At 50.1% G+C, this 16,315-nt stretch overlaps 1 protein-coding gene across 1 annotated transcript; it reads right to left on the bottom strand.

Moving 5' to 3' along the window:
- Positions 1–1,263: 1,263 nt before the first annotated feature.
- LOC125947273 (uncharacterized) lies at positions 1,264–15,610 on the bottom strand. Its single transcript, XM_049671692.1, has 4 exons — positions 15,361–15,610; positions 11,723–11,862; positions 11,582–11,661; positions 1,264–1,313 (listed from the first exon to the last, which is right to left on the bottom strand). Exons 1-4 carry the CDS (start codon positions 15,565–15,567, stop codon positions 1,264–1,266), a joined length of 477 nt encoding a protein of 158 aa, XP_049527649.1. The 5' UTR covers positions 15,568–15,610.
- Positions 15,611–16,315: the final 705 nt, after the last annotated feature.

Genomic DNA, 16,315 nt, shown 5'->3' on the forward strand with positions numbered 1-16,315 from the left:
GCCTTTACCTCGGTTTACTGTTGAAGAATTTAGAAAATATTGGCGGCACAAGAGTCACCTGGCGACTTCCTTTATTACTGAGGTCATTTTATGCTTACTTAGAAATGTTTTTTTTGGGGTCCGCTTAGGGGCTGGGGCGAATATGTGGTTTTCAAAATTAGGCAACGGTTGAAATACGCTGGCTAATTATGTGCACAAATTTATCTGTCGTCACATCAAAGGTTATCTTTCATGATCTCCATATCTCCAAAATAAGACACGGTGGCTCGGACACACAGCGACCAGCTATGTGCGGTTCGCTGTGTCATTTAATGGATGGTGTATGCACCGAGCTGACAGTGGGCCACTTAATAAAATTTATTGCAGTTTTTTCTGCAATAAATCAAAATACTCACCATCATAATACCGTGGCCTAGTGGTAGAACGCCCGCCTCGGCTGCGGGAGGCTGTGGGTTCGATTCTCACCGCCGCCGGGCACCCACTGGTTCAAAAGGGTACAAGCGTACCCCGGCCTGGCGTTCGGCTTCCTTTAGGGGTGATACGCTTGGGAAAGGAGCTTGCGCCCTGAATTCCCGTCGACACCAACGTGAGCACGGAAATCAAGTAGGCGAGCTAGGTCATCGCTAGGCCATCGCTGCTCTACCGCAGCGATGGCCTAGCGGTAGAGCATCCGCCTCGTATGCGGGAGGTACCGAGTTCAAATCCCGGTGCCGCCGGGAACCCACCGGTTTTTCTCATGGGTAGAGATGTCCCCTGGCCTGGTGCTCGGCTGTCGTGGGGGTCCACATCTCGAAAGAGGGCCCAATAGAGATTTCAGCTGTTGTCTCTGGGTGCCTCTCGTCCAACCACAGACGGCCTTGTAGACGAGCATCCGCCGCGGCTGTGGGAGGCAAGTACTGCCGCCGGGTACCTACCGGTAAAATAGGTACAAGCGCGCTCCCGGCCTGGTGCTCGGCCATTATGGGATCTGAACGCTTGGAAAGGGGTGTTTGACCTCAACCCGAAGGTCCCCCCACCTCAATAGGTGCTTGGGGCGCCACATGGGAAATGACCGCCATGGGAGCGGCCCAGACACCACTTGATTTCCGTGCTCACGTTGGTTTCGACGGGAATTCAGGGCGCAAGCTCCTTTCCCAAGCGTATCACCCCTGAAGGAAGCCGAACGCCAGGCCGGTGTACGCTTGTACCCTTTTGAACCAGTGGGTGCCCGGCGGCGGTGAGAATCGAACCCACAGCCTCCCGCAGCCGAGGCGGGAGGCTCCCCTATGTTTTGTTCACGTTTTCAAATATTAGTTCTTCGTCTACAACGAAAACTGTGCGCGGAAGAGAGAACATAAAATGACATGGATGTGGAAATTTTAACTCCAACGGCAGCGCAATTAATTTATACCGTTAGCACAAGTTACACAAGTTATAGCACGTTAGCACAAGTTATACCGTTAGCACAGAAAACGGACGCTTGGCTTAGACACACAAGACGGCATAAAAAAATACTCATGAGTTCACTTACTGAGACTCTGACCAACCGGTTAGTTTTAGTCTGTCTGAGAAATATGAGCTGAGTAAAAATTTGGTGAGTCTGAGTCGGTTCGAAGAAGGGTTAGTAGTATTCTGGCGAATCTGAAATATCGTGAACCTGGCTGACTAGAGTCTTGGTGGGATTTCGTTTCGGGTAAGCTCTAAGGAAAAATATGTATCTTGTCATTGAGTCTGCCTGAGTCGGCAGAACCTAGAGACCTATGCCAGTAACATGGCAAACACGGAATATATTGCACTCCGAAGTGAATAACAATTGCACACATTGCACTTAGAACTGAAACCGCGCCAAAGCGAAGTCTGAGTACGTCGAAACAGAAGTGAACAGGTCAGTTTCAACGGTTTCTTCTGTCGTTCTTTTCAAGTTCTTCATTTTGCGTTCCTCTTTGCGGTCTACTTTACGTAATTTCGTGATGTGTGGATAGGCTTGTGAATTTGTGTACTAGGCATGGAATGAATGGCACTTCCGTGGGCCATCAGTGGTTTTTATTCCTGCATTCTGCAATGAAAATCATGTCAGCACATATTGGAGTGAAAGGCGTGAAGAGTGAGTGCTATACAAGTGTTGCAAGAAAGACTTGCGGACAAAATGCGAAGGGAGTGCACCAAATACAAATCTGCGAAAGACTCTTAAGTATACTTCAAATGAAATCGGCTACACCACTGACCAACTGTCAGTTATCTCTTCAAACTAGTTTCAAAGACATAAGCTCTGTGTTGAGGTCTTCACTCAAGCTTACTGGTTCCAACGGATGCAACTTGTGAAAACACAACCATTTATTCCGAATAAAGTCTTCTTCTTTGTGGAGATTGACGTGCCAAAACCAGTTCTGATTATGAGGCACGCCGTAGTGGAGGGCTCTGGATAAATTTTGACCACCTGGGGTTCTTTAACGTGCACTACAACACAAACACATGGGCGTTTTTGCATTTCGCCTCCATCAAAATGCGGCCGCCGCGGTATTCCGAATAAAGTACATTCTGATTTCAGTTTAGTCTCGGGCACTTCAAAAAAAATCAGAGCCCTTGCCTTGTCTAGAAAATGGGAGTCAGCGAAGATTGTGGCAACACGATGCTGTCACAGGCGTTCCGCTTCGTTTACCTTAAACTCAGTGTCGGCGGCTCTTCCATGATGTTTCGGCTGGGCTTCGGAAGTCCTCAAGCTGGAATCGGCACGCTAGGATCGGACGACAAAATTCGCTTGCCTCCATTTTCTGGGTAGCGGAAGGGCTGGTGATTTTGTCTCTTCGGGTCTCGCGTGTGACAAGGGTAGTTCAAGGGTGCGTTACAGGTCCCCGAGCCCACAGGGGTATATGCCATTGAGCTTGGACCCTTTCTGCACTACGACCAGGATCGGCCCACAAGACAGGGGTATGTGGCAATGAGCTTGGAATCTTTCTGCACTATCGACAGGATCGGCCCAATTTTTAGCGTGACGCCACCACAACCACCACCGACACTTGTGAGGCAATACGAGCTTCGCTTGAAAATAAGCATGTAGTCACATGTGGGCTACAGCCTCGCTAACTCAGTGTCACAGTCTTGCAAAAGCTACACTTCACATGGTCTCATTAACTTCAGATACCCCCGTACTCACCGGATTGACTAAGACTAACACGTACCTGAACATGGTGGGGGAATAGGGCCGATCTAGATTCAAACTGAATAGGTAGGTATCACTGGGAGGATGTACACAAACCTGTAGGTGAGCGTGACTGCACCCGAGTGATAGCGTAAGCCAGTGGTGACAAGCATTAGTGGGTACGAGTGATTGTCGCTCAATGAATATCTACGTAAATATGAATAATAAAAACATCGGTGAGTGTGAATGAATTTCACTTGAGCGTGATCGAGAACATGTCAGTGAGAGCTACCGAGTGTACACTTGAGAGCGTGGCAATGCGTTTGAGTAGACGTGAGTTTTAACGTAACTTTGGAATCAGCTGTTTTTTTTCGATTCATCTTGCTTTTATTGACTCAGCGTTGGTGAGCCTTTTAATTGAGAGCCTTGCCACGTGCTCTTTAATCCTATGAATTATAAATTTGGGTGTTCGCGTCTCTTGTGTGACTCTGCGAATCCATGAGATTTATAGTAGTCTGAGCGCATATCAGTGATTGTGACAGTGTGTCCGTAATTCCATAAATTTGAGTGAACCCGAGTGAGCGCTAGTCGGTGAGCCTGTTTAAATTCGAACACTGAGATACTGGTGAGTCTCAGTGCGATTACTGCAGTCACCTCAATCCGACACGCCTTTGACTGCCGACGATGAGATGATGATGATTTACACTCCAAACTGAGGGCTCCGTTGGCAAAATGTCTTGCCATGCTGATGGAACCCGTTAAATTGCTTCTCTGCGCACGCTGGAATAACGTAATCGCTCGAAAGAGCCGCACGGCTGCCGCCACAGCCAGTTTCATTCGAAAAAGATAACTAGGTGTGATTATGAACCCATCAGCGTCGACGCGGCTTATGTCAAAAGCTCTCTGGCATATTTTACTGTTTCTGTCACCGTTACAGACCAAGTCAGCGATATAAAATGTTTTCGCACGTGTCACGTCACAAGTACGCAGCTCTGTATGTGCACTCCGTTTGCGCATGTGACACACCTTAAATAATTTCACTCCGTCTTATGCGATGGATTTCCTCTGCGAAAAGGGGAAGGCATTGTCGGGGTTATAGCAGGGCTAATAGCAGATGATGCCGGATCTTTAATTGCAACGCCGAAATGGTGGTGAGAAGAAGAGGGCCTTGAATTGTCGGCGCTGAGGGCAGAACCTGGTGAGTGCATTTCTGGATTATCATTCTCATTAAGCCATCTCTATATTAAATGCTCTGCATCCTTAACAATGTTCTTGATTTCTTGCGTGCCAATATATCTTTTCTCTATTTCGACCAACAATGACGTCTTCTTTGCCAGGGCAGCTTTCTCGTCGCTTGTAAAGTGGGAAGGTGGAGTTCGCCCTTCTGTTGAAGTTCTGCAGGGTCAGGCAGCAAGTCAGTATAATGCTTCTGAAGTCATGGGAGGACTGACTGCTCCGCTCTCACCTCCCAAATGACAGCAGTTGCTCGCGCTTTAAACATGACCTCGAGGGGAAACGAACTAGGGACAGGAAATTGTTTCTTTACCTCGAGGACAGCTGTCTTATAAAACATGTGGCAACAAACTCAAGGTCTTCTTCAGTTTACTTGCCTGCTTCAATGCATGCAGCCATGCAGCACTTGCAATATTCGTGTAAGTAGACATCTTCTAATGGCCGCAGCACTTGTGGGGCATAAATATTATTATTTATATTGCGTTGGATTTGTCAAAATTACGCAACATGGTCCAAATATTTGCTTCAACTCTATTTGTAAGTCTGCCATGATATCCTCATGTAGCTGAAAAAGTGCGCATAGCTTGTTGAAGAAGATCAGAACAATTATCGTGAATCCTAAATAGGCCTCGTTGACGCAATTCATGTGACTCATTTACTTCTCGGCCCCGACAAAACGATCATTGATTGCAGCTTCCGGAACAGAAATCTCCGGTTATTCCAGTCTGCTAATACAGCCGCAATTCAATTGTAAAGACAAGCCATCGCGTCTCGCAAGGTTCCATAAATCTTTTCCGCGTTTGGTTATTCCATCAAAGCGGCCTGCTTAGCTTGTCACTTGCTGCAATCTATAAAGTTACCGGTAACACGGCGCAGCAAATCTTCAACCTACATAAATATCTTCATTGCAGTTTTGCTCCCAGTGATGTGGGCTGAGCGGCACGTGCAGTCTATCAGCAGAAATTATAAGGCGACCTTTTGCTACACTTTGTAAACACTATAATTGGGTTTTGAGGCCATTATAGTGGCAGTGTCAGTGACGAGGCCAACTATGCTGTCAAGAGCAATTTTCCTTTGCGTGACGCAGTCCAGCACTGCAGACGCAAGCGCTTTAGTAGAACAACTAATGGCGTCGAAGGGAGCATCTTCAAATAGCTTAGTTTTATATTTTTATTGAAAAATACCGCTCAACACAGCGGTAGAGCTTAGTGCTGGAAGTGCTGGAAATGTCCGTACCTTCATTGACGAACATTCAACACTGATTGTCTCAGCATTGCTACGAGCTGGTCAGCCACGTTCTTCGCGAAGACAAATTTTATGATCCCTGTAGATTTTGTGCAGTGTAGCTGCACTTCGATATGCTATGGTTGCTTATGAATATTCCACGCCATCCGACGGCGCCGACTCCGTCGCAACTTCGTGGAGCGGGCATGGTCCACTTCGCCTGAAGCTCTGCTCGATACATCTGCTCCGCACCACCTCCTCTGCAGTAGACATAAAATACGCCAAAGAAGATGATGATGATTTACACTCCAAACTGAGGGCTCCGTTGGCGAAATGTCTTGCCATGCTGATGGAACCCGTTAAATTGCTGCTCTGTGTACACTGGACTAACGTAATCGCTCGAAAGAGCAGCACGGCTGCCGCCACGAGCCAGTTTCATTCTGCAAAGATAACTAGGTGTGATTATGAACCCATCAGCGTCGACGCGGCTTAGGTCAAAAGCTCTCTGGCACATTATACTGTTTCTGTCACTGTTACAGACCAAGTCAGCGATATAAAATGTTTTCGCACGTGCCACGTCACAAGTACGCAGCTCTAGGTATGTACACTCCGTTTGCGCATGTGACGAACCTTAAACAATAAATAAACAAATAAGTAAATAAATAAACTGTCGGACTGCTCCTTTACTGACTTCACTCCCGAGACCACCAGCAGCACCAGGCATACGCCGCTTGTCGCCCTTGAGGCAGGCTGCCCTAGAAGACGACGCCGCTGGAAAACATGGCGCTCCTACTTCCACGCCACCCACCCCTGCGCTCGCTGCTCCGGAGGGGGACCGCGCCACGTGCACTCCTGAGACCGGCAGCAGCACCTCTTCTGGAGGTGCGTGTCATCTGCGATGTGTGGGTGAAGGCGAAAGCCTTTGCCCTAAACACATGCAGTGGCACGCTGTTCGACGTAGATGCAGCCTTCGATGAGCCCACTATCATTGAGGGAATGGAGCCGTCCGTGCCGGGTGTCGCGGCCACGACCAACGTGGTTCCCGGGGATGTACATCTGTTCTGCCAGCGACGAGCCGTCTGGCCACGGTTGCCGACCGCACAGCGACCGTACTGCAGTGGGCGACCAGTGCGGTCGGTGTTGCCTCTTCGGGCATGCTACCATGGCGTGCTCTCGGGACGAGCGCTGCCTGCAGTGTGCCGGGCGGCACCACATGAGTGCCTGCACGGTGGAGCGAGCGTGCTGCCTGCACTGCGGTGGCCCGCATGCTGCCACAGAGCCGAACTGCCCCAAGTGGCCGTTTGAGAGGAGAGTGACTTGCATTCTTGCGAGCTCCAAGCCACGCATCACGCGCCGACAGGCGCTGGAGCTCGCGCGGAACGGCGTCGCTTCCCCGGCCGTATACTCGCAGCAGCAGGTCGCTTGTTTGCGTATTCCCAAGGGGCGCCCAGCCGTCCTGGTGCAGCCGGACCGCTTGTTCCTGGACATCCTGAACGACAGCGCGGGAGCACCTCCCAGCATTGACAGCGGTCCGACACAGCCTCCCAGCGCTGCAGCGCGGCACACGCACGGCTCGTCACGACGGCTCTCACGTCGGCACTTCGCGCCATCCTGGATTCGGTGCCGGCCGACCGCCAGCGAGTCACATATATGTGGCGGCACCGGCAAAGCACGATGCCCTGGTTCAGTATGGCTAGTACGCCCGGGGTACAGCGGCCGCGCATCGTTCAGTGGAACGTGCGCTCAATGCGGCGCCGTCATCCTGAGCGTCGCGGGTGGGCCTCTCCTCGACGAGTGTGACCTGCTTGCGCTGCAAGAAACGTACGCGCTCGCGGGGGAGCTCAGCCTTCCGGTCTTCGTGGCGTACCGCAGTACCACAAGCTGCTAGCAGGCGTGAAGCACGGCCAGTCCGCGTGCCGATGCCTCCCACTCGGCCGGACGGCGTCACTTTACGTGCGCGCTGACTTTGCGCAGGCCGTGGTGGGCGGCGACGAGTTGCTGTGCGCGAGTTTTGACTGCGTAGTGGTGACCGTTCTGGTCGGGCCCACCTACACATGTGTCGCCAGCGTCTATGTTCATCCCCGTCAGCGATGGGACACCGAGTTCGTTGGGTGCCTGTGCGACCGTGTTGGTGGGGACCTCGTGGTCTGCGGTAATTTCAATTCTCGCAACACTGTGTGGGGCTGCGTCCGTGTCGACGAGAGCGGCCGGAAATTGCTGGACAGCGTCCTGCGAGCTGGCCCGTTCGTGGCAAACACAGGCGGCCCCACCTTCGCCCGCCGTGGTTTTGAGGGGAGTGCGATCGACCTCTCGCTAGTGTCGCAGCGATGACACCACTTCTGGCGTTGAGCTCCGGCAGGTGGGGGTCGGTCCACTTCCCAATTTTCCTCGTTCGTCACGCCGCTACCCACGAGAAGCTACAGTGTAGTGCATTGGCCGCCTTTCCGGTAAATGAGTGCTGCAGTGCCAGTCTCGGAGGGCGGCCTCTTTGGGCACATCGCTGAGTGCGCGCGTGCGGCCACCACCCGTTGTGTGGTGTAGGCTGGAACGCCTGTGCCTGATAATAAGCAGCTCAATCTGCCAGCTGCGCGTCGCAGTGCGCAGCGTAAAGCGATGGGCACCGACAGGCAGGAGCACCGGGCTGTGTATAACCGTTCGGACGCTGTCTGCTGCCGCCATGTGCGGCAGCGCCGCAGTGCTAGCTGGTGCAGCCTGTGTTTCTCGCTTGACGGTGCACTCGCTCACTTGAGCCCATGGCGCATCCTTGGCGCAGTGCTGCGGCCCCGTGTGCCGCGCTGCCCCGCACTTTCCATAGCGGCGGCACGCGTTATCACCAACGCGCAGCTCACAGAGCTGCTCGCGGTCACTTTCTGCCCGCCGCCCGCAGTCACAACGAGGTCCACCGAGATCCTCCAGCCGCACCACCATCCCCGGCGCGAACTCGTGGCGCCCCAGCGCTACTGCCCGACGGCGGGCATCCTGGCGGAGATGGATGCGCTGTGCGCAGCTAACTTTTTATCGGTGAGCTGCGCACGGTGCTCGCGTCAAGGAGGCATCGCTCAACTCCCGGTTACGACGGCATCACCTACCGGATGGTATATTTTAACTGCACTAACCCACACGGACAAGGACGAGGCAGACAAGACGTTTTGTCTGCCTCGTCCCTGTCCGTGTGGGTTAGCGCAGTTAAAATATACCATGCATGTCAACCAACTAGCCCGACTTGGAGCTCTACCTACCGGATGCTGCGGAACTTCGACAGCGACCAACTCCATCTCCTGCTGGACGCCTTCAACGCCGTCTGGTGAACAGGCGTCATCCTGAAAGAGTGGAGCGAGGCAGTGGTTGTGCCGTTGCTCAAGAACGACAAACCATCGGGCAACCCTGCCTGTACCGACCTGTGTCGCTGACCTCTGCCTCAGGCAAGGTGCTCGAGGCCATGGCGCTACGGCGTCTCAGATTGAGAGCCGCGGCACTCGACACCTTGGCGGCCGAGCAGAGCGGGTTCCGCCATTTTCGGGCCACCGCCGACTCCCTAGCCGACGTCGTCACAACGCTTGAGGAGGCCAAGCACCGCGGCGACGCGAGATACCTCGGCCGTCTCGACGTGGTGATAGCGTTCGACCAGCTACCGCACACGACCATCAACGATGCACTCAGTGCCATGGGGGTCTCCGGGAGGATGCTCGATTACCTGGGGGCGTTTCCTCAGTGGCCGTACGATGCGTGTACGTGTCGGGAGAGTGCTAAGCCAGCCGCATGCCGTCACAACTGGTGTGCCGCAGGGCAGTGTGGTGAGCCCGTTCCTCTTCTAACTTGCTCTTGAACGAATCGGCGACTACATTCCTCAGCTGCCGGCGTACGAGGTTCCCGTCGCGTTGTACGCGGATGAAATCGCGCTGTTTGCCGCTGGCCCAACCAGCAAGAGTAGTGTGGTGTGCAAGTGTGCGTAGTGCGCATTTGACGTGGTCGACGCATACATCCACGGCATCGTCTCACCTTGTCGGCAGCAAGCACTGAGGCGCTCCTGGTGCACCTTCGCTTCGGGGGCCGCTATGAGATACCGTGTCTCTCCCTTCGTGGCGCGGTCTTGCGGTGACGGACGCGCGTGCGGTATCTCGGCCTCCGTGTCGACCGCCTGCTCCACTGGCAGCCGGCGGTGACTGCTCTTCGCAAGGGGACCAGGTGTGTGGCGAGCGCGTCGCGCTATCTCATGACCCGCCGCCATGGCGGTTTGCCCATCCTTGCACTGCAGTTCTACAACACGGTGGCATCGGTGAAAGTCCTGTAGGGCCTACCGCTTGCTGATCTCCAACCATCGAAGTGGGAGCCACTGGACGCGGATCAGCGAGCCGTCGTCCGACAACAACTGTGCCTCCCTTATTCGTCGCAAGTGGGCGCCACTCTCGGCTAGGCTGTCGAGAGTCCCGTCTCTCTGCAACCGGAGGGGAGGGCGCTCAACCACATCGAGCGCCTGCACCGATCGCCGCAGGGGCTCCAGCTGGCGAACCGGTTTCGCTCCATGCCCAAATCCGGCATGGGTCGCCGCATCGCCGCATTCACCAGCAACGCCGGCCCTGGCTCGTCATCCGCACCACCGTGCCTGGCGTGAGGGGAACACGGAACACCGCCGCCAGTGCCCTTCATCAGGAAACGGCTGTTGTCATCGAGGAGCAGCTCGCCGGCCGCGTGCTCGTGTTCACGGTTGGCTCTGTGCTCCGAGACGGCGCGGCTTCGGCTGCCTGTGTCTCCCCCGAGCTCTCGGCGCAGATCCAATGCCGTGTCGCACGCCCAGCTGGCAGCCATCGACCACTCACACACACAAAATGCGGAAAATGTCCTTTAACAGCGTTATTGCTGGAAACACACAGATACTATCACGGAGGCCACGGCTTTGCTCTCAAACATAACCTATACAGCCTATTAGGGTTTGCATTGTCTACATTTCGTAGCTTCTTTAATGGTCATGGCACTATCGCACGTGCTTTTTATATGGAATCCCTGGTTTTCATTAACGCATACAGACACTACAAGAGTTTAAATAATAATATACACTAACAATGCCCCGTTTCTCGCAACTGTTGCCGTCAAATGCGATGCTTAATAAAACCAACATTTCGGCCATATCCGACCACATAAAGATGAAGAAAAATCCGAGGTCGCCTAAGCACTTCTTATGAGTTGTGAATGCGAAGGCATTAATGTCCAACTGAACGCCACTCAGCGGTCCTTCGAGTTATGAAATACTCGCGCACAAGCGAGCGCGTTGACAAGTTTGGACAGCGCCTCCGAGATAGCACAAGGCCGGTGCACTTCGATCGTGACGTCAAGCTACCTTTCCCGACTGCCATGGAATATAATGGGAACTCTCCCAAATGAGCCGCGGTTATTTAGACGTCGACGCTTACGTCACGCCGGGCTTGGCAATGGAAATTCAGTCCAAGTAGCATGACGTCATAAACAGAGTGCACATGCCTATTATCAAGGAGGCGCTGGTTTAGCCCACTGGGTAAGCCACTCGGCTTCTGGGCATGAGGTGTAGGTACGAAACTCACTGCCGCCAACGCTTTTCCCTTCAGATTTATTCTTTCAAAAATAATTTACTTAATTATAGAAATTACCAAGCCTCAGTTAGAACGCAAGCGATAGCTTGTGTGGACAAGAAACGTACCCATAACAGAGGTTTCCGAAAGAGAGGGTGACGTGGTGTCACAGCAATGCCCTTTCCCCTCACACAAAAACTTGGCGCGCTAACGTTCGGGCAGATTGTTCCCTTCGCCCGCTCTGCTTCATCGCGGCGCACTTGTGACTGAAACGCGGCGCAGTGAATGAAAATTTAGGCGCCATTTTTCGCTTGCCCAGACGACAAACTCGGCTGTTTCGCTCAATGGGCTATTTGATGCATTTGCATCGAAAAAGAGCGCTTGCTAGAATATCCAGCTTGCTAGAAAGCAAGCTCAAAATCTTGAGCTTGCTTTCGATGAAAGTTGTGAAACTATTACTTACGGTCTTTGCCTTTCGAATTTTTGTAATAATGTGCAATTGAACCGTTTGGCCGAAATTCCCAATACATGTCTTTCGATATGCTGCAAAACAAGGAAATGTAAATCCTTATTCATAGAAAGAACAGGAGCTCTAATGTCTTACAGTTGGCCGTTATTTGGGTTATTCCACATGGTTTTGAGCATCACACCAGTTTCATTCAAGTATTCAAATTTTTGCCGTTTGCAGCTCTCGCATGAAGAAGATGTCCTCGTTGTCCATACAAGACTGTGGTTTGTCCAAAACTGCAAAAAAAAAGAACAGAAAACAGCGATTTGCCGTATGAGCTTAGTATTTTTAGATGTTTTTCTGAAAATAACCCATTGCAGGACAATGCTTCATATACGTCTGTTTATGAAGTGCGCGAAAACGCTTTTCAGTAGCCAAGAGGCGCATTCAATTCATTTGTTTGCTGCTGTCTTGTACCTAAAGATTCAACACTTCATGCGGAAGAAATTGTGAGAATGGGTACAATTGCTGATAAACGTGCAATAGTTAGAAAAATTGCTTTAATTGCTGAAACGCTTTCATGGTTCAGGCTACATGTGATCGCGAATGAAATGCTCGCGAGATGTCCGATCAGTTATTTCTCTGCCGCACTTTGTTCACACATTCATTTCACAATAAGCACAAATTTCTGCATCTTAAGGCCGTTGCCGATCCGCAGTCGTACGTGCAAAAAGGCATTGCGGCTGTTGGTATTCGAAACTCGGATGAAATATGTGTACAAGCTTTACGCATGACTTCCACTATGTTACTTGGTCTATCCTGCTTCGTCTTGGCAGGCATGTGGCCAAATACAAATTCTTATGGAGACGCTGAAAGGTAAGTGGGACAAATGACTGCTACTGTTTCAAAAATCCATGACAGCGGGACAAGTACGCCATACTTTTAAGCCTAAACAGCTCGTTGTACACTAGCGAAATTAATTGCCAACTCATCCTACGCACGTCATTACATTATCCGAGACAAAAAAGCACGAGAGAGTAGTCAGATAAAATTCTACATCAAGACCCAAGAAAATCAATGAGGCATATATTTCGCGCTTTCTGAAAGGCCATATTGTGTCAGTGGGACAGATACGCCCAATGCGTTTTAAATAAACTACTTTGGGTAGAGAAGTGCAATATTTCGCAAAGTAGTTCTAAGCACCTCATTTACTAATGCTGAACGGAGTGTTTAGATGAAGCTCCTCGTTTGCGCTAGCAAAACAGGTAAAAGTGTGAGGTTTGGCTGGTTCCCTACGACACCTGAACTTTCGCACTCGACGTGAGTGATGCAGGCTACGCCTGTTCATCTATAAAATTCCTAGGCTTTAATTTGTACCGGCGCAAATCGCTCAATATACATTTTAACCTTATTTTCAATGTATCTGACAACATTAGCAATATCACCACTATCACTCAGCATCCTAAATGTGTCAAAATTGTCAGCCAAGGTACCTAATTGAAGTGTCATTCGCCTTCTTAATCTCACAAAATGGCTTCGCATCACACCAAATATTTGTAACCAAGAAAGCCCTGCGGTTCGATATATCGGCAACACTTCACATTCAGTCCTTAGCTGCAAGACCACACCTTAATAACACCATGTCTAGAACAGGGGCGCTATAACGTAAAATGATTCCAAACTGTTTTGATTGCAATTTCTGCAATCAGCCTCCACGATTGGTCAAAACATTTTGGGCTACTTCCAACTTCGCCTGTCTGCCACGAAACGTCACGAAAACCGCGATAGCTGCCCATTTGATATAACGTGTACACACTGATCATGCATGATTAAACCACACAAAACAAAAATAGTCATTCCTGATTCAACGCGTTTTCATCATTAGACCTCTCCTATTGGTTCAATGTTTTCTGGCTGCGCGCACTTCACCTGTCTGTCACGCGTCCTCTAGAAACCGCGAAAACTCACCACGTCAAAGTGACGTGTATGCGAAGAAAATGCATTAATATGCCGAACAAAATTGAAAATTTTTCTGAGTAAGCACCCACTGTCCCATTCCGAAAGTAATAGTATATGGCTGCCCGCCGATCGCTCAGGCCCTCGCTACTCACACCCGCCGGTGAACATGTCTTTATTTGCGCACGATAAACCTTTTTGCATGGCAGTAAAACGTTATCGAGCCCTTTCGGCATGCATACGACATCGCTCTGCCAACTCTTCCTTGCTGAGGATTCTATTTTAGCGGCATTCTTATCCTTCCGTTGCACGCCGCCGTGATTTTCAGCCAGCCACCGCAAGCTATGTAAGGCGAAGCGGACCAATCGGATAAGCCCGCACAACCCTCTTCGTGCGGTTATCGATTTTCACTGTGCTGGCTCGGTCCCATCGACACCCTCTCCACTAGAGCGTGCTCCTCGGCTCTTGTCAGCCAATTAAATAAGAAAAAAAAACGCTTAGTGTACACAATGTTATTGGTTTTGATAGGGAACAAGGGTGACATCCTAGAAACGAGGAGAGTGTTTGTTTGGGTTGTTCAGACAACGCTGCGGGTCCCCGCCCAATGCTTGCGTCGGTGGTTACGTAAATTTGGCGTCAGGAGTTTGGAATGAAAACAGGTTGAAAACATGTTACGTTATAGTGTCCCCCCCCCCCCGACCATAAATAAATCTAGAATTTCGCGACCAATTTCAGCAGGGGCGAAAATACTTGCATGATAGGTAGCATACTCGCATATTTGCAATAATACCATGTTTAAACATACAGAGACGTGTGACGACTGCAAAATGGCCATACACTGTATAGTAAGCAGCATGCCACATGTAGAAATGCATGAGAACCGCGTCCCGTTTCCAAGACGTAGCACGGTGGCTCACCTGTGAGGCTGAAGTGATGCTTTAATTCTACTATTATTTCAGTGAACTATGGCGGCAAGCCTGATCAGCGGATAATACGCAAATAACTGAGGTCCTCGTCAAAACTTCAGCAATGTATATTGACTAAATTATCTCTTTATCGTGGCTTCCCTGTTTTCATTGCGGAGAAAAAGCTGCTTACAAGTGTACGTGTGCCTTAAAAACGAACACGCACATGCCGCCAAATCGATTTATGTTTGGGGACTGTTCTGCACCAAGTAATTTATAGGAATTGATTAGATTTGCCGTTGTACTTGTACTTCTAGATGACGTTTCACTACAGTTCAATTGCGTTTATTATTCGTCGGCCGTGGCTAGAACAATGTGGCACCGCGTAGTCATTTTATAACTGCAGTGAAGCTGCGTCACAGGAAGAAGCGCAATAAGGCTAATGTTTTGTGGATATATTGCTCTTGGAGGCGGAGGATTTGTGGGCAAAAAATGGGAATTTTCTCCGGACCGGCTGCCATCTGCTGGACTACCATGCACTGCCGAGGGCTGGTCGAAAAACCTTCGTGGAACCGAATCGGCCGCGGGCCATGGTTTGGGCACCTTTACTTTAAAAGAACGAGCAAACATAAAGTAGAACTCAAAAATAAATTGAATTAACTGTTTAGGTTGACCAATAAATCGCAAGAAAACGTTTTCATGTTTATATATTTTTAGTTGACTTGCAGTATTATTTGCTGTCTGCATCAAATTAAGTTCATCATTGCTTGCCTTTTTTAAGTGTAGTATATATATTTTTATAAAAGCTATATCTATTATACATTTCTTTCAAAGTGAAAACGCGTCACAGAGTGCCGGGAAGGAGACGGCTATACAGCACACAAAAACGTCATTTTCTGCATGACATGGAGTTTCTGAGGCCTAAAGCTTTACCTTATAGAAGGGATTGCACAGCTCCACTGGATATCTTTCTCCAAATTGGTCATCACGTCGTGTTGTTTCCTCAGGTTCCTGAGAAGCTTCTTGCAGAGCTGAAGTAGTGGGTGCTTCTGTAGCTGTATCTTCATCAGCCGCAATAAATCGTTTTGCTACAGTAATAAGCACCAGTATGACAACAGCATTCTTGAGCAGACCAGCCATTTCCTTGCTTTAAAGCGACACAGGTTCTCCTGCGAAATCCAAAGGCACCGACTTTTATATCTCTCGCATTTCACGTCAGCAGTGCCTTTTGATGAAATGCCGTGTGACGTTCATAACACATCACATTTGTATTTTCGCAGCCATCATCCGCTTCCATTGTCAAAAGTATTTGCCCACGTGATTACTATGAACCTTTTATCCAGGTTCAAGCGCTGTTGGTCTTGACACATGCATGGTGAAACGACGCATAGACAGTGTCCACAACGCTACAGGGCATTGCATTTAGTTAGGATCATGCACTAACTTTTGGGCAATATAAATTCCACAAACATTCATTTTTATCAAATTAGAGCTAAACAATTGAAAGATCGCACAGAGAGCGATGGAACGAAAAATATTAGGCCTGACGTTAAGAGACAGGAAGAGAGCAGGTGTGGATCAGAGAGCAAAAGAGGATAGCCGATAGTTGACATCAAGCGCAAGAGAAGAAATGGAGCTAGGCAGGCCATGTAATGCGTAGGATGGATAACCGGTGAACCATTAGAGTTACAGAATGGATACCAAGAGAAGCAAAGCGCCGTCGAGGACGCTAGAAAACTAGGTGGGGTGATGAATCTATGAAATTTGCAGGCGCAAGTTGGTATCAGCTAGCGCAAGACAGGAGTAATTGGAGATCACAGGGAGAAGCCTTCGTCGTTGTAGTGGACATAAATAGGCTGATGATGCTGATGATGGTGAGAGCTGATTT

The sequence above is a fragment of the Dermacentor silvarum genome, chromosome 7, assembly GCF_013339745.2.
Source record: "Dermacentor silvarum isolate Dsil-2018 chromosome 7, BIME_Dsil_1.4, whole genome shotgun sequence".
Taxonomy (NCBI): domain Eukaryota; kingdom Metazoa; phylum Arthropoda; class Arachnida; order Ixodida; family Ixodidae; genus Dermacentor; species Dermacentor silvarum.